This window comes from Psammomys obesus, unplaced genomic scaffold (genome assembly GCF_907164565.1).
Source record: "Psammomys obesus unplaced genomic scaffold, mPsaObe1.curated_primary_1811, whole genome shotgun sequence".
Taxonomy (NCBI): Eukaryota; Metazoa; Chordata; class Mammalia; order Rodentia; family Muridae; genus Psammomys; species Psammomys obesus.
The window spans coordinates 26299784-26322967 of NW_026596117.1; the positions used below are offsets into that span (position 1 = coordinate 26299784).

The 23184-nt window shown below is 42.8% G+C and overlaps 1 protein-coding gene across 2 annotated transcripts in view; it reads right to left on the bottom strand.

Annotated features, from left to right (window-relative positions):
* Ubqln1 (ubiquilin 1) overlaps positions 1–21709 on the bottom strand; it is a 37203-nt gene extending 15494 nt beyond the window's left edge. For both annotated transcript variants that reach the window (XM_055629212.1, XM_055629211.1), the window contains exons 1-4: positions 21355–21709; positions 6068–6219; positions 3516–3628; positions 518–780 (exon numbers count right to left, since the gene is read on the bottom strand). In XM_055629212.1, the coding sequence (XP_055485187.1) occupies positions 518–780; positions 3516–3628; positions 6068–6219; positions 21355–21507 (681 nt within the window). In that variant the 5' untranslated portion in view covers positions 21508–21709. The remainder of the gene's footprint in view (positions 1–517; positions 781–3515; positions 3629–6067; positions 6220–21354) is intronic.
* Positions 21710–23184: the final 1475 nt, after the last annotated feature.

Here is a 23184-nt window from a genome sequence, read left to right on the forward strand (position 1 = left end):
CAACTGAGAGTTTTAAACCACTTTTGTTACATTTAAATCAGGAAGGTACTTCTTAAAATTCCCGGTGGCTTTCATCTTTAAAACCAACGTACATTCAGAGGCTATCACAAAGTCGGTTGTTTGAGTCCAACCACCTCTCCATTCTCGGACCCTTCTCTCTGACCCATAGCACTGAGGAGAAATGGGTATGAAAAGTTCATCTTCTAAAGAGTGCTTTTCAAAGAATTTTCAAGTATAGCAGAAAACCCAGAGTTCAAGTACACCACATTAATATCAATGTTTTGCTGACTTTCTTTTAAAAAATGGTTGGAATTTTCTTTAACTTTACAGTACACACACAATCTTTGGAACCACAGAAAACAACATTTTTTTTAAATGAAAATAACATTTTTTAACTCTACCTATCTATATTATACATATATTATATATAAATAAAACTTTATTATATATAAAATTTTAAATGTATCAGTAAATGAAAATTCTTTACTTAAGTGGAAGGAAATACTTATCGACATACTTGTCTCATTATATCTGGATTATTAAGCATGTGACTAATCTCTGGATTTCTCTGTATCAACTGCTGCATCTGCGGGTTGGCCATAATCAACTGCCGCATCAAGTCAGGGTTTGAAAGCATGCTCTGGACGAAGGGATTTTCCATGATCTGAACCATCATTTCAGGGTTGGACAAAAGCTGCCGCTGCATTTGGCTCTGCAGTTCAGAGAAGTTGGTGGTATTTAAACCCAAGCTACTCAAACCTGCAAGTCCTCCAAGTCCACCTTAAAGGATAAGAACGAAAAACAAAACTCAGAAGTTTGTGCTGAAATATGAAGAATCACTAACTAATATATAATATTAAGAATATTAATATACAAGAATATATAAGAAACATTTAAAGCTCATTTTTATGATATTGTGTTACACTTACTATTATACGACTCAGCTTCAATTCCTAGACTAGATGAGTGCTGCCCCAAAGCCTTGCTCCTCGGCTTCTCACACGCATGAAGGTGGTCATGGTGCTAATGAGTTCCTAGCTCAATGGGCTACGCAGTGCAGTACACTGGAAAGGACTTCCTGCTGCTACAGACAGGGGACTTGTATATCTGTATTATAAAGGCATACTTGTACTCCAGATTAGAGAAAGAAATCTGCACAGTCTACTAATACCCACAACACACACGGCTGATGGTTTGTTCTGAGTTAACCTCACCCACAGCACAGACGTCCCTGTTACCCTGTGTGTGTTAGCAGCACACTCTATTCTGTGTTCCACCTGAGACTAGGGGATGAATAGAAGGGACAGCATGGGAGACAGACACTACCAGTCTCATGGCTGACCATTTGACCAGCGGCAACACTGAGCTCTGAAACCTTTCGTTCTCCCCTATGCCATGTAATCTGCTGGCAGAAGATTAGATGTGGTCTCCTTGGATTACCAGCACAACTTATAGACTCACTCTGCCTCTTCTCATTCTGTTCCGAGGCAGAAGCATGGCGACAGTGGTTACACTGTGAGGGAAGCAGCTCTCTGCTGCACCCTCCTTGCCACACCTAGGCCTTAATGTAGAGCAGCCCATCAGCTGAAACCATTGCTTCTTTCTGGTGTTTGTTACAGTGGGCCTCCCAAGCCTAAGCACATTCTATAACCAATATTAGCCATATTTCCAACTTTGACTTTATTTATTTATTTACTAATTTGCTTTTAAATGTAGGAGTGCTCTGTCTGCATGTACACCTGCATGCCAGAAGAGGGTATCAGATCCCTTTACAGCCACCATGTGGTTGCTCGAGACTGAACTCAGGACCTCTGGGAGAACAGCCAGTGTCTTAACCACTGGGACTTCTTACCAGCCTCAACTTTGATATTTAACAAAGCCAACTAGACCTATTTTTCTTTACCCGTCTAGTTTAATACCATATATTTATTCCTCCTTCTCTCTCATAGGGTTTCTACAGTGCCTTCTGTTGTTTATAACAGGCCCCGTAGAGTGGCGCACTGATGAGGCATAGCATTAGAAGTGCCATGGATAGCCACAGGATGAAGGAACTGGTCAATAGAAAGCATAACGAATTAAAACTGGACGTTTCAGCCACACCCACCAGTCATGGAAGGAGAAGAGAAGCAGTTGGAGCCTCATCTCTGTGAAAACCTAAAAGAATTTCTATTATTTATTATCAGTATTGTGTGTGTTGTACAGCAATCATGCCATGCTCTAAAACCTGTGTACTATATATTGACATAATTGAGTTACCCAAAAATTCTTATGAAAAGAAAAGATGATTCCTAATATGTGAAAATGGTATCCATGAAAAACTTACCAGCTACAGCCTTAGAGTGCTGATAAAGACATTTAAGCTATTCTATTTACCCCAACTTTTGTTAGCTTCAAAACACTTTTCCTCAACAAAATGTCGACATTCACAGCTGAATAAGAACAGCAGAGCGGGCTGGAGAGTTCAGTGTGGCGTGCTTGCCCAGCATGTAAGAGGTAAGATAGAGGAGGAGGGCAAGGCAGCTGAGGTGGGGAGTAGGCACGAAGGAAAGGAAAGTGGTTTGGGCTGACAGAAAAGATGCCTCACCACTGATACTCGGGAAACAGTTCTTTCACATGTTTAGGACAGTTTCAAGATTCTTTTTAAGTATTAGATTTAATTCTTTTAATTTTATGTGTATGAGTGTTTTGCCTGCATGTATGTGTGTGCACCACATGCATGGCCAGTGTCAGAGTGTCAGATCCCTGGGATATGGAGATGGTTGTGAGCCATGGTACGGGTGCTCGGAACTGAGCCGGGTTCTCTGCGAACAATGAGCCATCTCTCCAGCCCCTAAGACAGTTTCAAACTATCATAGGTCCAGAGTGATATGGTATTCTCCACGCCAGGAAGGCCAATGTAGGAAGACCAGCATTCAAAAATAACCCAGGCTACATTTGCAAGGCTTTTTAAATCAAAACACAAGATAGAAAAATAACAATTAGCGCAACCTGCCACGTACCTTCCTATACAAATGAAAACAATTATTACTCACTTGACCACAGCTCATCATCAATTACTGTATCATCAGATACAATTATGTGGTAGTCTGATTATAAGGTACCTATAGGCTACATCTCTTTCATTAGAAAACACAGGTGTGTCACTTACTAAATAAATGTAAGCTAATCAAATAGACTTGTATTCCAAGCTACTTCTTTTTTCGAGACAGGGTTTCTCTGTGTTGCCCTGGCTGTCCTGGAACTCACTTTGTAGACCAGGTTGGCCTTGAACTCAGAGATCAGCCTGCTTCCACCTCCCCAGTGTTGAGATTAAAGGCGTGTGTCACTATGCCTGGCTTCAAGATATTCTTAACACAATTACAGAAGTAAACCATGAAAAGCCTAAAAAATTGTTAAGTGACTTGTGTTTTATCCTGTCACTTTATCTAAAACTACCCTTTGAGGGAGAGAACATTTTAACCCACCCACGTCTCTATGTATCTACCTATCTAAAGAATGACTAAAGCAAAGCTTACCTAAGCCAAAAGGGCTGTTAGCAGAACCAGAAGTGGGGTTACTATTAGGAGCTGGTGAATTGGTCACATTGCTTCCAGTGGTATTTGTTTGCTGAGCTGATTGATCTTGCGGCCTAGTGAAAATAATTAAATCACAATGTAAGATGCAGAACTCCTTATTTTTAAAAGAATTTTTAAAATTCTAATAGCCAGACAAAGGTTACGCTCTGGTAAACAGAATGTCATTAATGCCCTGCCTGAAATGGCTGAGTGTCATGTACAAATATTAGAAGCACAGTAAAACTTAATAAAATGACTACCTCTACGCTTTGAATATAGTATATATGAATGTTTCATCACTTTCAATCACTGATTGTAGGAAAGGGCAACAAATCACCTCACAGAATACAAACATGGTCAGTAACATCCACAGAGCTCAAACACTTAAACCATTTCTTTTCTAGATCCACGGTTAGGGGCAGTTTAACCTAAGTCCTTGAAACTGTTAAAAGTGTGAAAAACTTAAAGATACTTTAAGGGCCTGGAGAGATGGCTCCCTGGTTAAGATCAATCGCTGCTTTTACAGAGGCTGAGCTGTTTCCAGCACCCACATCAGGTGGCGCACAACCACTACTACAGGAGAGCAGACGCCTCAGGGGAGAGCTGCTGAGCGGGCTGGTTCTGGTAACATTCTAACTAGGCAAGAGTCAAGACCCCGTCTATGGGTCTAAGGAGCTAGAGTTTCCCCTGGAGTCCCATGCTGGGAGAAGGAAAGGCTGGAGACCTGATGCCAGCTAGAGGGAGAGCCTGTCTCCTGGAATGCCATTTCATCGCAGTTTTGGCAACTGGACACACCTTGTAGGAGAGACTGAAGCCAAGACAAGGTGGCGAGGCAGGGCCTCACTTTTACTAAAGACTACTTAGTTATTAGTTATAAGTATACCTCTTACCCTCTATTAAACCTAGCCTTCTGTCAAGGCCCAGAAGATGGCGGCGGGGGTATCGCCAGACTCTCTACCTGTTCTTCCCAGTGTGGCCATATTCTCCTTTTTCTGCATTACTTGCTTCACTGGACTACTGAGGATGATGGGTAGAGCTAGCTGAAGGCGGCCAGGGCTTGGGCTCTGACACTAGGTGCCATCTTTACTCGCGCTCTTTAGAAAAGCAGGGCTTTGTTAGAGAAGTTGCTCTCACCTGACCAGGTAAGATTTTAGACCTCAACTTCACTTGCCAATTCAAAGGTTTATTTTTCACTTCAACATCTCAGAAAGCATAACGGGTCTTCTACTTGCTTGACAACCACGAATGAATCACCATGTGCATGCATGTGGTGCTCTGTGTACACAGTTATTAGCATGTGTCCTCACTAAAGCCACACCACTGTCATGTGAGACATCATCACGTACACAGAAAAGCACAGAAGAACACATTTCCTCATCAGTTCTTGAGAGAACACCACACAAAAGCCTGCTCGAGTACGAATGGCTTAGAGGAGGCACCTGGAGCAAACGCTACAGCAAGCTCTAGAAAGACAGGCTCCGCTGCAATGCTTTCCAATGTAGTCTGTAGCAAAGGGAGCAGAAGGGGACTCACAGGGCACAGTGAGGCACCCCTATAATCCCCACATTCAGGACCGCAGGCAGGAGGAGCAAGTTTGTGGTCAGCCTGCATTAGAAGGTTGCCTGCCTCTGAAAGGAAGCTAGTGTGGCACCCGAGCATGCATTTCCAATACTCAGGATGCCAAGACAACATGGTAACAGACTCAGGCTGACCCAGGCTATACAGCAAAGCAAGGCAAAGCTGGCCACAAAGTTAATAATAAAATATGAAGACATTTTAGGGGGCTTTGGTCATTTACTCCATTGCACTATAGTTAAGCATTTGTGTAGTGGGATGACACAATAAAATTCCATATTCAAATAAGTGAGATAAAGCTCTCTCATTAATGAGATAAAACAAACATTTAGATGATATTCAGAACAATGATAAAAAATAAATTTCAAAAATTTATCATACATTAATAAATTATGATTGACCAGGTGGTGGTGATACAGGCCTTTAATCCCAGCATTCCAGAGGCAAGAGGCAGGCAGATCCCTGTAAGTTCAAGGCCAGCCTAGTCTATAGAGTGAGTTCCAAGATAGTGAGAGCTAAAACAGAGAAATCTTGTATTGAAAAAAAAAGAAAAAAGAAAAAAGAAAAAATTGAGGTTGATCTGCACTTTGCTAACATGTTACCAAAATCATGTCTAAAACTTTCCCTAGAGCAAAGAGAACAGCTTAAAAAATGATTTGCTACCTAACTCAAAAAAACTTCTACATAATGTCAAATTTCTGATACTAGAATTTCTACAGGTGAGGTCTCTAAAGGATTAAATGAGGACCTGCCCTGGATTTGCAACCCAACCCCTTCACAGAAATGTTTACCTAACAAACCTGCCAATACTAGTACTAGCATGGAGTTACATGCTGTTTTTCACACACACGCTGCTATCAACAGAAACAAAGGGAAGTACTTTAACCATTTAAATACTGATGATAAGGACAGCCCCTGGCTGGTTATAGAAGACATACCTGTTCTGTGTTTTGATGACAAGGTGAACAGTAAGTCCATCGTGAATCCCATGCTGACTCAAAGTATCTTGATCTTTTAAAATTTTTCCAGCAAATATCAACACAAGTTGGTCAATATGAGAGTTGAAACGTTTAGAGATTTCTTCTTTGAACTGAATAAGATACAAAATAAATAACGTATTTATTTTTAATAATACTGGAGTTTGCACAATGCTACCCAGACTGGCACTTCAGGAGGTCCCTGTGACTGACACTACAAACCCTGCATGTCCACCTTCGTGTGCGACGATCCCATCTCTAATACAAAGGGCTTACTCAGATGTGTTAGAGATGTGGTTGCTGCACACAAACACAGATTCATGGTGCTCGTCTCCTTCTTATATCAACAGGACCAAATCTAGTTGGGGTCACAAATTAGCTCATGTCTGCTGACTCTCCACCTTTAGCCCCTTTCTTTTCAATTCTCATCCAGGCGATCACATATTCTCAGCCATTTATGCCACCCCTACTTCCTTCACTCCACGTTTCTTAACAAGCAGTACCACAGAAAAGCAAACAGTAAATAGTAAAACCTCCAGAGAGTCAAATAAACTATAAACAGAGAAAGTACAAAGGAAGCACAGTTGAGGAAGGTTTTCCAGAACTGAAGACCAAAAGAAAGATTGGGGGAAAAACAAACAAACAAACAAACAGATATAACTAGGAGAACCTGGAGAACCACTTGCTAGAGCATAGAAGAGCCTGCGATCGCAGATAAAGAACAAGACACTACAGACAAATGCACTGACACTGACCATTTCTCTTTTTTTTGTTTGTTTGTTTGTTTGTTTGTTTTCTTTTTTTGAGACAAGATCTCTCTGTGTAGCCCTGGCTGTCCTGGACTTGATTTGTACGCCAGGCTGGTCTCGAACTCAAGAGATCCACCTGCCTCTGCCTCCCTGGGATTACAGGCCTGTGCCACCGCACCAGGCTCTGATCACCATTTCTTAAGTTTCTATTAAAATAACCAAAACACACAGGCTTTAATCAAATCAGAAAACCTCACAGTGGCCTGGGAACTCACATAACAGAATACCTCAGAGCATCAGTTTTGATAGGCTAGATTAGTAGGGGAGCAGGAACCCCCTATCAGTGGACTGGGGAAAGGTATAGGGGAGAAAGAGGAAGGGTGGGACCAGGAAGAAATGAGGGAGGGGGCTACAAAGTGAACAAGTTGCAATAAATAATAATAACGTTTAGGGCTGGAGAGATGGCTCAGAGGTTAAGAGCACTCACTGGCTGTTCTTCCAAAGGTCCTGAGGTCAATTCCCAGGAACCACATGGTGGCTCCCAACCATCTATAATGAGACCTGGTGCCCTCTTCTGGCCTGCAGGCACACATGTAGGTAGGTAGAATACTGCATACATAGTAAATATATAAACAAATCTTTAAAGAACAAGAAAAGAATCCCTTCCTCACAACTCTACCCACCACTTACAGTGGGAGGTTTCAGTACAGATGCCAGCACAACTATAACAAAACATGTTACAAAAACATGATCCCACTGAGAAGGGCTGAGTGTTCCTTATCTGAAATGCTTCTGGAAGGAGCTATCTTGTCTTTAATCAAAAACCTTAAAATGTTCCAAAATAACCTGAAATTTGAGTGTTGTGTTGTGACTCAAAAGGCCTCAGATCTCAGACCATTTCAGATAAGAGATGGACAGCCATCTCTGTTGCCGAGGCTTAAGGGGTACAGAAAAAAACAGCCACGTACTATAATCAAATCTGAAAAGCAGAGAAGTGTAAAGATTCATAGCATTCTATTCATTCATATATATATAAATGGAACACTCCCAAGCCAAGTCCCAACACTATAGCTGTAGTGCTTTGTTTGTTTTGGTTCTGGGAGACAGGATGTCACTCTGTAGCAGAAGGTGACCTCAAACTCCCATCCAGCCTTTTGAGTCCTGGCTCACAGGCTTGACCACTTCACTCTACAACCTGGATTTTACAACCTACCTTCTCAACTCACACACATATCCAAACTTTGGAAAAAGGCCAAGAAAGCATAAAGATACACAAAACTGTACTATAGTAAACATTCTGGAACTTTCTCATCTGAGCTTTCCCCCTCTATTTTTTAATTTTTTTGAGACACGGTCTCTATACATAGCCCAGGCTGTCCTACTCATTATGTAGGCCAGGCTGGCCTTGTTCTCACAGAAATCTGACAGCCTCTGCAGGTAATTAAAAGCATGTGCCAATACACCTGGCTTTATGATATATAATCTTTTTACCTATTTCCAATCAACTTAAAAAAATCTTCACAAAACACTATTTACATTCTATACAATTCTATAAGGCATGAGCACAACTTAACCACCTCTCCCTCTGGTAGTTATCAGCAATAATAAAGTAAATACAGAAAGTATTTTTATAAAGCAGAAATTACAATGCATAAAATACAAGCATCAAACATAGCAAACGATGGCCACTGTTCTGCGGCTCTCCGGATCCACAGGGACTCTGTGAAGAGAATGAACCTTTTTCATTTTCAAACACCGAGAAAAGGGTTAAAGACCTGGCCTCACATGGTGTCAATGACAAATAAATTGCTGCACTGGGTTTCTGATTTCAATGACAAACCTATACATATCATACGCAAAATAAATCAAAATTTATTAACTAAATTTATAACTTTTATTACAGGTCTACTGTAATTAAACAAACAAAATGCATTTAATACATAAGATGAGAAAGTTGATCCAGATCAACTGCTTTAATCTTAAACTCAGAAAGCCCTTTAAGTTTGACCTCTCTCACATTTGAACTAAATAATCGACAGTACAGCCACGCTGCTCTCAAGATGGCTCAGAGCGTAAATGCACTTGCTGTCAAGCCCAACAACCTGAGGCCATGAAGGGTGGAATGAAAGAAGTGTCATGCATGCACACAAGCACACGAGGTAATAAAGAAGTACAATTACACAGCATTTATGGAATTTGAAGATCTGAAGGTAGGAAGCTGGGCCTAAGGCATGCTCCTATGTTTGCCTCTAAAGCCCCACTAACATGGAAGGACGTTTTACAACTCACAGACACGGTGGCACAAGTCTTTGATCCCAGCACAAGGGAAGCAGAGGTGTGCAGATTTCTTGTTGAGTTTGAGGGACTCAGGTCTACATAGGGAATTCCAGGACAGCCAAGGGTACGTAGTGAGACTGTCTCCAAAGCTGTATCACACACACCATAAAATTTGCACACTTAAAAGTGTATAGTTCAAAGATCTTTAATATATTCAGAAATAGACTAGCATGATAACAAAGTCAATTTTAGAACATCCTCATTAACTCAAAAAGATATCTATTCCTTTCAAGCTATCACTTTCCTATAAACTCATCAAGTCCATCCCCATTTCTTCAAAGCCCCACTAATTTACTTTCTGTGTCTATACACTTGCCTATTTGGGATCATTTATTCATATACCTAACCTACTCAATCATACAGTAGGTGGTCCTTGGTATTAATATCTTAAACTTGATACTGTATTTTCAAGGTACAGCACACTGAGGTTCCCAAGGGAGGGGGAAAAACATACCTGCATTTAGTGTATGCAGTCATAGTGTATAAGACTGTTACAAGCCAGAGACAAATTACTTTGAGGTCTTAGTCTCTTTGAAAGTTATTTAATGCTCCCTTCTGTGCCTAATCTAATATCCCTGAATAAAAAAATCTTTAAATTGTATTTAACGATTTAAAGTAGGTCACTAGTTTCCTCCAATCCCCAAAACCTAAGAAGCTTCAGGGTAGTGATGATGCACACCTTTGACCTCAGCACAGAAAATCCACAGTACACAGAGCTAAGAGTTCTATGATCTATGCATTATTCTAGAAGTAGCAAGTACTTCCTGGCTTGAATAATTTAAAAATGTCACAGAGAAATCTCCGAAGGACATAAAAACAGTATATGTCTATCAACCTAATAAAGGCAACTGGAATAATGCAAAATACTTTATCTGAAAGAAAAAGGAGAAGTGTAAAGAGCAGGTAGGATAAAGAAAACCAAACATATATGGACTACATAGCAGACTGTATATGAAAAGACCGACCACCAGACTGGATTTTAAAATCCAACTTCTCCATGCTGCCAAAAGAGAAATTTAGAGCTGAGGATACAGCTCAACTGCCCAGCACACAGGTAATGCTGGGTTAAATCCTCAGCACACCCCAAGAGAGGTGTGTGAAAAAGATCTTACGTAGATGTGGTGACACACCCCCTTTAAGCTCAGCACTTGGGAGGTAGAGGCAGAAGATGGAGGCTAGCCTGCTCTACATAGTAAAACTCTATCTCAAAAACAATACAAAATAAAACAAGTGACCTACCCACTTCCACAACAAACAACTTTTGAAGCACATTTAACAAAATAGACTGACACCAGGTCATAACTTGTTGAAACATTTCAAAGATTGAAATCTTATCAAGTATCTACTCCAATGACATTGGATTAAACACTACAAGAAAGATACCACTTCTGAAATGAACAAAAATATCTATTAATCATTTCACACACCCCACACACACTGAGCTATCATATCATAGAGTGAAGAAGTAAAAGATAAATAGCTGCCAGCAGAGGGGGCTGGAGAGATGGTCCGGCTGTGAGGAGCACCCAAGATGCTCTGCAGAGGCTGAGTTTGGTTTCCCACCACAAAGCAGCTACCAGCCATCTGCAACTCTGATTCCAGAGGATCCAGCACTCTGCCCTGGCCTCTATCAGCACCAGCATGCACATGGCGCACAAACATACATGCAGGCATTCATACACACAAAATAATAACATATCTTCCAAAAAACCAACAGATCAGCCGGGCATGGTGGTGCATGCTTTTAATTCCAGCACTTAGAGAGGCAGAGGCAGAAGGATCACTGAGTTTGAGGCCAGCCTGGTCTACAGAGCTAGTTCCAGGACAGCCAGGGTTACTTAAAGAACCCCCCCCCCAACAACCAAAAACCCAATAGAGCACAAACTCAGATTCCATAAAGATTTCCTACAAATTAGCAAGAAATAACCCAAATGAACAGTGAAAGGGATCGTCCATGGCAGGAGAAGGTGCCCTTTCTTGCTCACAATCAGGTAACTATAAATGACAACCAGAGATGGCAGAATGTATGCAGTACATGCATACCACATGAACTGCAGGCTGAAGTGTTAGTTTCACAATCACATTTCATGGTAGACACTCAATTTGATTACCAAGACTTACAGTTTCACTATTTATCTAACAGGTTACATGTTCGTGGGTTTATTAAGTTACACTCAAGGAAGTTCCAAACACTATTGCTTGCTTTAACCAAACAGTGAAAGCAACTAAAATGTTCCTCAATTGTACATTTGTTTAGTATAATACGACAAACCAAAAGAAATCAGTTAGAACGGAAGATAAACTCTGGGTTTCGTTGATATAAAATTGAAGAAAGGCAGAAGGGTAAAGCCTGCTTTCTGAAGGAGGGACTGGGGCCATGGTTCAGTAGCGTGCAAGCCTAACAGCTGTGCATCACCAGGCCCCACACTGAAATCTTAGTACCTCATAAACTGAGAACACTACTTGCAGCCCCAGCACTCAGAGGGTACAAGCAGGAGGACCAGAAGTTAAGGTCACCCTCATCTTTGGCTATCCAGAGTTCAAGGCCAGACAGTATAGACAAACCGTGAACTCCTGGTTCATTAAGAGACAGCACCCTAAAAACAGTAAGACACAGCAAGAAAGGAGTCAACCTCAACCTCTAGCCTCACATGCACGTACACACATGTACACGTGCCTGCACAAACACATACAACTGTTTATGTTAATTATCATTTTATTGCACAGCTATATTATTTTCTGGTACCATAACACCAACAAAAAACAAAAAGTGGAGTCCTGCTAGACACATGTGACGTCACCTTCTCTCAAAAAAGTAAAGGCTGTTAACAGTTATTGCCACAGACAAGAGACTCCAACCTCACTGAGCCTCTTGGTTTTAAGAGACACCTCAAGGTAAGTGTGAGGATTTCACGGCACTTACGCCGACGGTCAGAAAATGGTGATGGGCGCAGCTGCTAAGAGCACTTGTCTGCCTTGGCTGGCTCTCACCACTTGGCTCTTAGAAAATAGCTTGGATGTAGGACTGACAAGATGGCCCAGCTAAGAGCGCGTGCTGCCCCTGAAGAGGAGCAGAGCAGTTCTCAGAACCCCATCAAGCAGCTCACAGCTGCCTGCAACTCCAGCTTCAGGAAAACCAGACGTCCTCTGTGGGCACCTCCCATGTTTCCACTCTCATATACAAATAACAAAAATACATCTTCAAAATCTCCCAGCCCGGTGGTGTTAGAGCACATCTTTAATTCCAACACAGGCAGGTGGATTTCTCTGAGTTCCAAGGCCAGCCTGCTTTTATAGAGCGAGTTTCAGGACAGCCATCACTATACAGAGAAACCCTGTTGCATATGAAGGGTGTGTGTGTGTGTGTGTGTGTGTGTGTGTGTGTGTGTGTGTATGTATGTGTGTGTGCAAGCACAGGCACATGTGTGTCTATTTGAGAACTTGGTTTCAGCCTAGACACTGAACTGAAGAGAGTAAAAAGAAAGCAGAAACAACCGATACCAATTAATTGAAGTATTCAATCTATTCCTGGGGCTGGTGACATGGCTCAGCAGGTAAAAGCCTTTGTCAGACCTGAGTTCAATTATTGAAACTCACAGTGTGAAGAGAACTGAGTTTCTGAAGTTGTCCTGTGACCTTAGCATGCATGTATATGAGTGTGCCTTAGCAAGCATGTGTACTAGTGCCTTCCAGCATACCCATTCACACATACCCCTCTGAGGAAAAAAAAAAAAAAAAGGCAAAATCTGAAATACATCTGATCTCAACCATTCCAGGTAAGGAATTTGCAACTTGTGCTTTCATTCTTTAAAAGGTCAGTACGATGGTTAATACTGTCACCCACCCTGACAGGATGACAACAGACTAGGATATACCTCTGCACAACTGTGAAAGAGTTTCTAGACTGGTTAAGGTGGAAAAACCTAACCCCAAAATTTTGTGGCACCATTCCTTGGGCTGAGGTCCCAGGCTGAATAAGGAAGAGGGAGCAGGCCGACACCAGCACTCATGTCTCTCATTTGCCACCATGTCCTTCCATCAGGGACTGGCTGTAATGTGAAAAGAGGAGCCAAAACAAACTTTCCTTCCCTAAGGCGCTACTGTCTGGTTTCGTTTTTGTTTTTTTTTTTTAAATCACAGTAACCAAAAAAGTAACAAGGTAGTTAACAGTATCACCATGATGTTGGGTAGTCTTGGGAAGATCATGCAATATGCTCTGAACTGTCTGCAACACTCCAGGAGGACAGGTTTGTTATTAGCAACACCTGTGAAAGCCAGGGTCCCGGAGGAAAGAGCTGGTGACTGGGTGGCTTTCAGTGGCTGGGATGGAGGGAAGCCGTGCATAATGGCTTTAAGTTTCAATTCTGCAAGAGAGGATGAGCCCTGAAAAAGACAGTGCTTACAGTTGAATTTACTGTCAGCTATGCACCTGACAGACAACCAAGACAGTAAAAAACAGGCTCAGAGATGCTAAGTGGCTGACACTGCAATGCTCTTGTAGAGGAATTGTATTAGGTGGCCTACAACTACCTGTAACTCCAGCTCTAGGAGCTCTGACACCACTGGTCTTTCCTCTTCATTTATGTGCACACACTACATACCCATCGAAATGCATACATACATTCACACAATTTAAATAAAGAACTAAAACAAATTTAAGAAGTTCAGGTTTACTGTTTGCCAAGAAAATTACATTTGTTCCTTATGCTTTTTCTTTTTTTTAAAGAACTTTTTTTTTTTTTTTTTTTTTTTTTTTTTTTTTTGTCTGTGGTGTTTTGCCTGGATGAATGTCTGTGTATCACGTGTGCCTGGTGCCTGTGAAGGGCAGAAGAGGTTGTTGGAGTCTTAGACACTAGTTAAGAACCTTCTAACTAGTCTTAGAAGGTTGTGAGCCACCATGTGGTGCTGGAGATCTGATCCAGGTGCTCTTAATGGCTTAGTCCTCCTCTAGGCCCCCTCTCACTATTTCTACTAGGCCACACTTTTACATGGCAAAAGATTTCCAGTTAGCATTGTAACATTCCATAAAGGGCTACATAAAGTCCATCTTGTTTCAGGTTGACTCTGAAAGACAGAGACAGGAATTGCCCTGCCATGGTTGATGGCCTTTGTCTAAGGAACCCATTTAAGTAATAGCTTCTTCACTTTTAGGAATTTTTGAAGCAGTTCAATACTGCTGGCTTGAAATCTACCATTGTAAGAATATTTACTACACACAAACAAATAAACACTGCAAATCAGTGCTGTTTTTCCTGGAGAACTAGTTGACAATCATTTGCCAGTTTAACATGGACTCTGCAAAAAAACTGATTTCTCTACACATCTGAAAATGTATCAGAGGCCATTGAGATGGCTCAGCAAGAGCTTGCAGCCAGGCCTCATGACCGAGTTTGATCCATAGGACTGACAAGGTGGAAGGAGAGAGAAGCAATCCCTACAGTATGTCCTCTGACTTTCATATATGTGCCCTGTACACATGCCTATACATACCAAAGACAAATGTAACAAAATAACTAAGCTCTGTACAAAATGAAGGCTTTGTCAATGGTGGCTTCCTCTTCTGTGCCTCAGGAGCCTGGACCCCACACCCTCTACCTACCTGAGGACTGTCACATAGTCCTTAGAGACATTACAGGTTCAACTTCCTTTCTCCCAGTAAGAACCGGAGGATCAGAAAGCACCTGGGATTCCTGGAATGCCTCTCCATGCAAACTGTACTTGAGTATCTTAAGGCCCCAGATGATGATGTACACCCATCCTGGAAATCCCTACTCCCTACCTGGAGTTCTACTTAACCCCTGTTCATCCCAAATAAAGTTGAACTTCCTTGCTGAAGCTGGTCCCGCCTCTGCTGCCCTTGCCTTCATGGACTGGGTGCTACTGCTACCCAAGCCTCACAGCTGAAGAACCAACACCCCGAGTTGCTCTGATGAGCACGCATATACACACTCGCATATACACACTCGCACATACACACTCACACATACACATGCAAAATTAAAAATATTTTAAAGAGTTGAGCTTTAATCTCAGTACTTGGGAGGAGGATCTCTGAGTTCAAGGTCAGCCTGGTCTACATCGAAAGTTATAGGACAGCCAACGGCTACATAGAGAGACCCTGTCTCAAAAAAAAAAAAAAAAAAAAGGGGGGTTCTGAGCTAGGAGAATGGGTAAATTAAGGAAGAGAACCTTATGATGAGGTTTCCAGAGAACTGTAGCCATTTCTATGTTTCACTCAGTAAAGTTTCCACAAAGGGCATTTAATATTAAATACATATTACTGTGCAAAATGTTCCCAATTCATGCACAAACACACTGTTTATGGAGTCTATACTAAGCACCAGGCTCTAAGAACAAAACAGTAACAATCATAATCCCTTCTGAGTAGAGATACATTAAATAATCATTACTATGTGATTTCTGAACTATAATAAATTATGATACACAATACCAATGGCACTGTGAGAAAATGCAACAGGTGACCCCAGTCTAGCATGGGCAATCAGGGATATTTCTTTGAGAAACTGACCTCTGTTCTGCAATTTAAAGGATTGGTAGAAGCCAACAGAGAGTAGGAAGCAGGCCAGAACAAGCTGTACAAAAGTCCTAAGGCAGAGGGTAAATGTACTAACAGGTCAAGGAATTACAAAGACAGCGTGGCTAACCAAAATGAATCAAGGAGAAAGATATCATCAACAGTGGAGAAGTGGCAGAAACCATCAAGGAGCCCTGCCACCAACTCAGATTTTAGAACTTTAGTTTTATGCAGAACGATAACATCTGATTAACAATTTTCAGATAATAATCTTGGAATAAGTGAGGGGAGAAATACAGAAGTCAGAGAGTACCAGTAAGCTGCAATGTAATTTCCAGGGAAGAAAGAATGGCAACTTGGTGAGGACAGTCCTCAAATGTCCTGACTTTTCTCTTAATTACATCATTACGGCAATTTACTCAGGACACCATTTCAACCAAGAGTTGTTTATATAAATCAACTACTGATATTATACTGGAGATTAAAACTTAAAAATTAAACTGGGCAGAGTCAGGTAGATCTCTTATGAGTCTGAGGCCAACCTGGTCTACAGAGGGAGTTTCAGGACAGCCAGAGCTACACAGCTCAAAACAATACAAAACAAACCCAAAACCCAAACCAACCAAATAAGCTACCCCCCAAAGAAATACCTTAAAAATCTAAAATGTTAATTAAAAATTATCTCTTTCCATATTACTACAGTCTTAATTTCCTAGTAAAGAAAGCTGTAATTTCCAAGTAAAGAAAGTTGGCCCAGGGGCTAGAGAGATGGCTCAGGGTTAAAAGTACTAGCTGTTTTTCCAGGGGACCTGGGTTCTCAGCACCCACATAGTGGCTCACAATCACCTGTATGTAACTCCAGTTTCAGAGGATCTAGCACCCTTTTCTTGCCTCCACAGGCACCAGGCAAATATGGTACATAGACATATATGCAGGTAAAACACCCATACACATAAATTTTTAAAAAGCTTTTAAAAAAGTATGGCACCGTTTTGAATTGAGTTTTATGTTCATATTGTTGTAGGTAGGAGGAAGACACATAGGCCAAGATGCACAAGTGGAAATTAGAGGACAACTTCTGAGAAGACAGTTCTCTCCTTCTACCATGAGTAGAAGCTGGGACTCACAATTCAGGTGCCAGGACAGACAAGCCCCTTCCTTTATCCACCAAGCCATCTACTCAGCCCAATTTGCAAAATCACTTTAATTTAACAGATGACAGCTGAGTTTTCCTCTGTGTCCCAAATATCCTATACTCTCAAAATCTCTGCCAAAGGGAATTCGTGATATTTAAAAGAAAAACTAAAAGGCATCATTTCAGCATCACTGTAACATGGCCTTCCTGAAAGGGTATTAGTAACAATAAACAGTATCTTGGTGATTCACAAGAGCCATAGGACGGCTACTAATCAAAGAGAGTCAATAGCAAGTGTCAATGAGAAAGCAGTAACTGGAACAGCCTGTTTAGAAAATACTTTGGCAATTCCCCAAAGACTTAAACATACAGTTACCATGTGATCCAGAAATTTTACTTCTAGGTCTACACCCAAAAAAAATGAAACCATATGTGAATCATGAGTGTTCACGGAGACACTATTCATAACAGAAACAGAAATTTACATGTCCAGCCGGGGATGAAGAAATAAGATGCGGTGCACATCCATATAGTGACATATTACTAAGCAGTAATGTGTAAGTGAGCAGTAGTAAGTAAGTGAGATGGTTGAGCAGGTAAAGGTGTTTGTCATCACGCCTTGGCACCATGAGTTCAATCATTAGGACCTGCACATTATCTTCTGATAATCCCCCCCCCAAATATACACATATAAAATAACTGCTAGATTACAGTTCAGATGATTCATGAAAGCATCATAAAACAGACACAATACAAATCCATAATCCTAGCTCTGGAAAGGCTGAGGCAGAAGACAGCAAACGAAGGCCAGCCTGGGCTCTACGGGAGAGCTTGCTTCAAAAACTACAACAAGGAAGAGTATAGAGTTTCTTTTGGGGGTGATGGTTACATAAGCCTATGAATGCTCTTTTTAAAAAGACATCACTTACGGCTTAAAGAAGCCAAATGAGTTGTCTCTGAAGTTTTAGGTTGCACTTTTAAAGAAAAGTTAAGCAGCCTCTGCTAATTAGAATCACTAAATCAGTTCTTTGGCAATTCATTAGATCATGCAAAACACTAATTTAAGAGACACCCTTTTCCCTTAGTATATCCTGTAATACTGGTTCACCCAGCCTTCTGCATAAGATATTGTCCAGAATAATACAACAGAAGCCACAGAAATTATTTCAAACATTCAAGCAGACATCCTGGAAAGGAGAGACTGAGAATAGCGTGATGGTAAAGACAGGACAAGAAGCCTTGGGTTCAATCCAAATTCACATTCACACATTATTTAATGTAGTATGTGCAAAATGTTATCTTAACATATACTAGCTCTAAAATCTATTAGGCCTTTAAAAATACTGAATTTCCCAAATCTGGCTGATATTTTATAGCTACAATACAGGTGAGCTCAGTGAAACTACACTTTCCCAAGCTCGGCTTCCACATATGGCTCTTAGCATCAAGATGAGCAGGGGGATTCTAAACCCACCCTGCATGGCTTAATGCCAATGTTATTTGTGATAAACTGGAAGTACTGTAACCTCCCCCATCAAGGAAAGGCCCACAGTCAAAAGCTATGCACACAATCCCCTCCACCCTCTACACCAGTTCACACAGGATTCTCTACCTTGCCTTTGACACAAAATCCTGAAATTCTCAAAGCTGCCTGCAATCGTTCATAATCAGGAGCAGATAAACAGCCTCCTATATCTGCCTTTTTAGAATCTATGTTATAAAAACCACTTATTAATAAAACCATTGTGGAACATAAACTATTCCAGTTACCCATAAACAGCAAATTAAACATTACACAATTAATTCTAGCTACTCCATGAAAAACATTTTGCTCTAATTTGGGTAAAGTTCAGATTTTATTAATATATATCAAATAAGTAATATTCATTAAATACCAACTGTACATAGCACTATATAAAAAAATATCTTGTTTCTATTTGTTGGCTACACACAAAAAGAATTAAGCTGGGCCTGGTGGCACACACCTTTAATGCCAGCATTCAAGAGGCAGAGGAAGGCAGCTATAAGTTCCAGACCAGCTGCTCTAAATAGTGAAACCCTTCCCCAAAATTAAATTAAAAATAAAAATAACCATCCTAATTTACAAATTACTAAGGAGGCTTAAGATAATTTCACCTAATTAGTAACATATTTATATAAATTTCAGTACAATGTCTTAGCCTACACTACACAGATACACTGATATTTTACATAGAAAGTGGAAAATGGAAGCTGTGGCGATAGCTCAGTGGGTAAAGCACTTGCCACACAAATGTATGGAGGACCTAAATTCAAAACCCCACATCATGTAATGCCAGATCTTTAATCAAAGATCATGCAAGGGCTGTAACAGACAGAATCCTTGATTATGAAACAAACAAGGAGACCCTATCACTAAACAAGGTGGAAGGCAAAGACTGATACCTGAGGCTGTCCTCTGACCTCCAGTCGTAAGCCTCTGTCTGGTATGTTTCCTCCCCCTCCCCAGAGGATTTCTTGCCATAATGAATCCATTACTTTGTGTGCTAACTTAAATAACACATTTTTAATGTGATTTGCCTAACAACACAAGCCTTCAATATATTCTTTTCCTCTTTCCCCTCTCCCAGATTAAGAATTTTCAGAATCAAATGTCTCCCAATGCCAGCCATTTGAGGGGATGTGGGGGTGCACTGGGGATCCAACCCAGGCTCCTGAACCCTATGACCTCAGCCCCATTCACAAGCATTATTATTATGCATTTTAAAGAAAATCACTATCATCAAATATTACTCAGAAACAAACTTTATAGCAAATAGCAAACCTAATAAGTTCCTTAAGAAAAGTCTAAGTTACAAAACTGTAGACCTTTTCTTGTGCTGTGAATAGACTTTCACAAATAGGGCCTCTGAAATCTGCTTCATCTTATTCTTGTGCATGTTTCTGAGTATCCTGCCTTAACTTATCCAGCAGTTTGATGTGTTTTTAGCTTGTGGTGTTGGGTAAGCTTTCAACTTTTATCACATTTTCTGCTCCCAGAGAATGTAACACACAAAACTTTAAACATTAACCAACATCAAAATAAGTTACAAAATAAGTTACCAGGCCAGCCTGGTCTACACAGTGAGTTCTAGGACGGCTGGGGCTACATGGTGAATATCTGTATTTAAAAACCCCCAAACCAAGCTGGGCGTGGTACAACTTTGATGCCTGCACTCAGGGAGGCAGAGACAGGCAGATCTCTGAGTTCCAGGCCAGCCTTGTAGGTTCAAGGCTATATGGAGAAACCCTGTCTCGAAAAACCAAACCAATCAAACAAACAAAGAAAGAAAAACAAAACAGAATTACTCTAATGCACATAAAAGCATACAGTCTCAAAAATATTTATATGAGACTATTCACAGGAACTGCAAACAGCTGAAAAAGATGACCCTGGGCTGTAGATTATGGCATATTCATTCGGTAATGTACACACATGCTGGAAAATATAAAATGCAAAGGTTTTTTTTTTAATTGCTGCGTTAATAAACAAGGTACGATGATTCAGTCAGCAAGTTTCTCTCAGCTGATGCCACACGCCCTCTTGCTTTACACACACACACACACACACACACACACACACACACACACACAGACACGCACCCCGACTTCACCTTTGGAACCAGATAAACCCTGAGAGAATTTAAAGGTACATTCCAGCGGTTGTTTGCTCCCTTGCCTAAAACTGTGTATGTTTGAGGCTGTCAACAATTCAAGTGCTCTAGAATGTGTTGAAAAAAAAATTAATTTGATAAATTCTACCAAGGCTCTTAATTAGCTGCAAGATTTGTTTTCCTGAACAGACTGTAAAGCAATCATTTGATTGGTAAGATTTCCCATTAACACCATTTTTTTTTTTTTTTCCTCGCGCTCGGTTGCAACCACCAATAACCCAGCCAGGGATCGCTCTCGTCTCCCTTAAAATCAAACAAAAAACCCTACCCAATGACTGGCAGCTAAGCGATGACGGATGTACTGACACAGAAACAGCAAGCGCCTGTGAATCAAAGTCACTTACTTTTCTCCTTCTGGCGTGAGCTTTTAAAATGTGTCCGAACACAACTTCCACGTCATAATTTTTTTTTTTTTCATATAAAAGGCCGGAGGGTGGGAGAGACTTCAGCATTCAAACCCGAGAACCAGCCCTCCACGTGCTCCACACCCCCAAACCTCTCCAATGCGCGAGCAGGGAAAACAATGACCCCCACCCAGCCTGGCCCAAGGCCGAGCGCCGCCCGCGCCCAGCCTCCCCACCGTGCCCGGCTCCTTTGTGAGAAGTGGGGGCCCGGGGCTCGGAGCTCGGCGGCCGCGGCGCGGCCCGGCCCCGCACCAGCTCACGCAGCCGAACCTGGCGGGGCCTGAGCGGAGCTCGTGGGGGGCCGTCGGCCGGCCGGGCCGCCCCTCCGCCGCCCTTCCCACCCCGTCGGCGACAAGGCGGAGGGGGGGGGGAGGGGAGCCCGGGCCGGGGCCTCACCTGCTGGACCGAGCTGTTCTCGGGCACAGCGAACTCCTCCTTCTCTTTCGGCGTCTTCACCGTGACCTTCATGATCTTGGGCTCCGCGGGGCCGCCGTCGGCCGCGCCGTCCTGCGCGCCCGGTGGGCCGCCGCTCTCCGCGCTCTCGGCCATGGCGGTGACTCAGGCGAGCGGGACGCTGAGGGGCGCTTGCGGCCGGGTCCGCGAGGCGCGACAGCTTGCGCGGTCACCGCGGGTGCGTGGACGCGGGCTGCCCGCTGCAGGCCCGGGTGGGCAATCGGCTGCGTGTGGACGCGGGGACTGTCTCCGCGCCGCCGCCGCCGCCGCTGCCGCTTCCTCCTCCCGCTCCTCCCCCACGGTCGTCGCCGGCGCGCGCGGGGCACGCTGGGTAACGCGCTGGCCGCGCCGCCGGCTCCTGGCGAGCGGCTGCGCGAGGCACGCCGGGTAGCGCGTCGGCGAAGCTGCCGGCCCCGCGCGGGGCTCGGCCCCTGCCCGGCTGGTGGGCGCGGCGCGGGCTCCTCCGGTTCGAAGGAGCGCTGTGCCCGGCGGGAGAACAGAACTCGCTTTGCTCCTCCGCCCCTCCCCCCCGGTCTCCGTTGAAAGAGTCTAAACGTGGTTTCTGGAAGGCACCATGATGGTGCGCCGACGTGACGTCACGGCCAGCGAACTTGGTAGAAACGGCCCGGCCCATTGGCGCTCGCTGGTGCCCGTGTCCTCCCGACCTGGTCCCCGTGGGCGTCGGCTTATGAAATAGCGGCGAGATACTCTGTTTTAATAAGCGTGCTGTTTGCCCGGGTGGAAGGAGCTGGGGGTTGGCCTGTCTTGTGCTAAGGGCTTGGAAGCTAAGTCAGCGGAGAAGGGTCTTCGAATGAACGCCAGGAACACGAAACGTGCCAGCGAACAACCCGCGCATTAGCAGCTAGCTACTCGCTGCTTCAGTGAGGCCACAGCTTCCCTCCCTGGAGTCAAACCGGTTTGGGCAGAAGATAGGGCAACGCTCATTGTCTGTCTTCCAAGCTTGTGTGGGGGCAGAAACAGGATGCCTGGGACTGTCCACCCGACGGGTAGGACAGCCTAGCTGATGTGTGCCTTTTGTACTCTGCCCAAGTCAGTTACCGAATTATCAGGCTTGAGGTGGCATCGGGGACAGTCGTTGAAAAAGTATTTTCAGCATAGTGTAGGTACAAATAAGTGAGTTTGTGTGTGAGTAGCACGACTTTTATTCGTAGGGATAATGTGTAATACATCCCGGCACTTTACTTTAATCAGCATTGCACAAATGTGAACTCTGACAGCATACTGTGACCCAAATATGCAAAGACATTCCACATTTCTGCTCTTAGGCCATCGAAGCCTGTTCTATGATTAACTGCTGTTGCATAAACACTTCTTAACAGAGCCCTTTGAAATCTGGGTCAGAGTTTTGAAGGGATGAACTGCGAGACAGGTATCATTTGCTATCACTTAAATGTCTGCCAGCATTGTTCGTTGATAGGAAAAAGTTACAAGGCTTATGTCTACTTGTGAGAAAATTGTTACTTCTTGGAGGAGGAAGTTCCACCACTGGGCAAGCAAAGCACTTTGGGATTTTGTCCTGAATATTTAAGTATGTAAAATCTCTTTCCAACCTTGTTAGGTCCCTGTTGTCTGGTCTTCCCTCATGCTGTCTTCTCCCCGAGTGCTTCCCTAGGCTGCCTCCCATGCCTCCCTGACGTTCTCTGTTCTCACATGACGGCCCACCGGAAGCCCTCACTCCCTTGCCCTTCAAGAAACCTTATGGCCAGTGCTCTCGTAAATCAGCTGTAGGTAGCCTCTGATGGTGGACATATG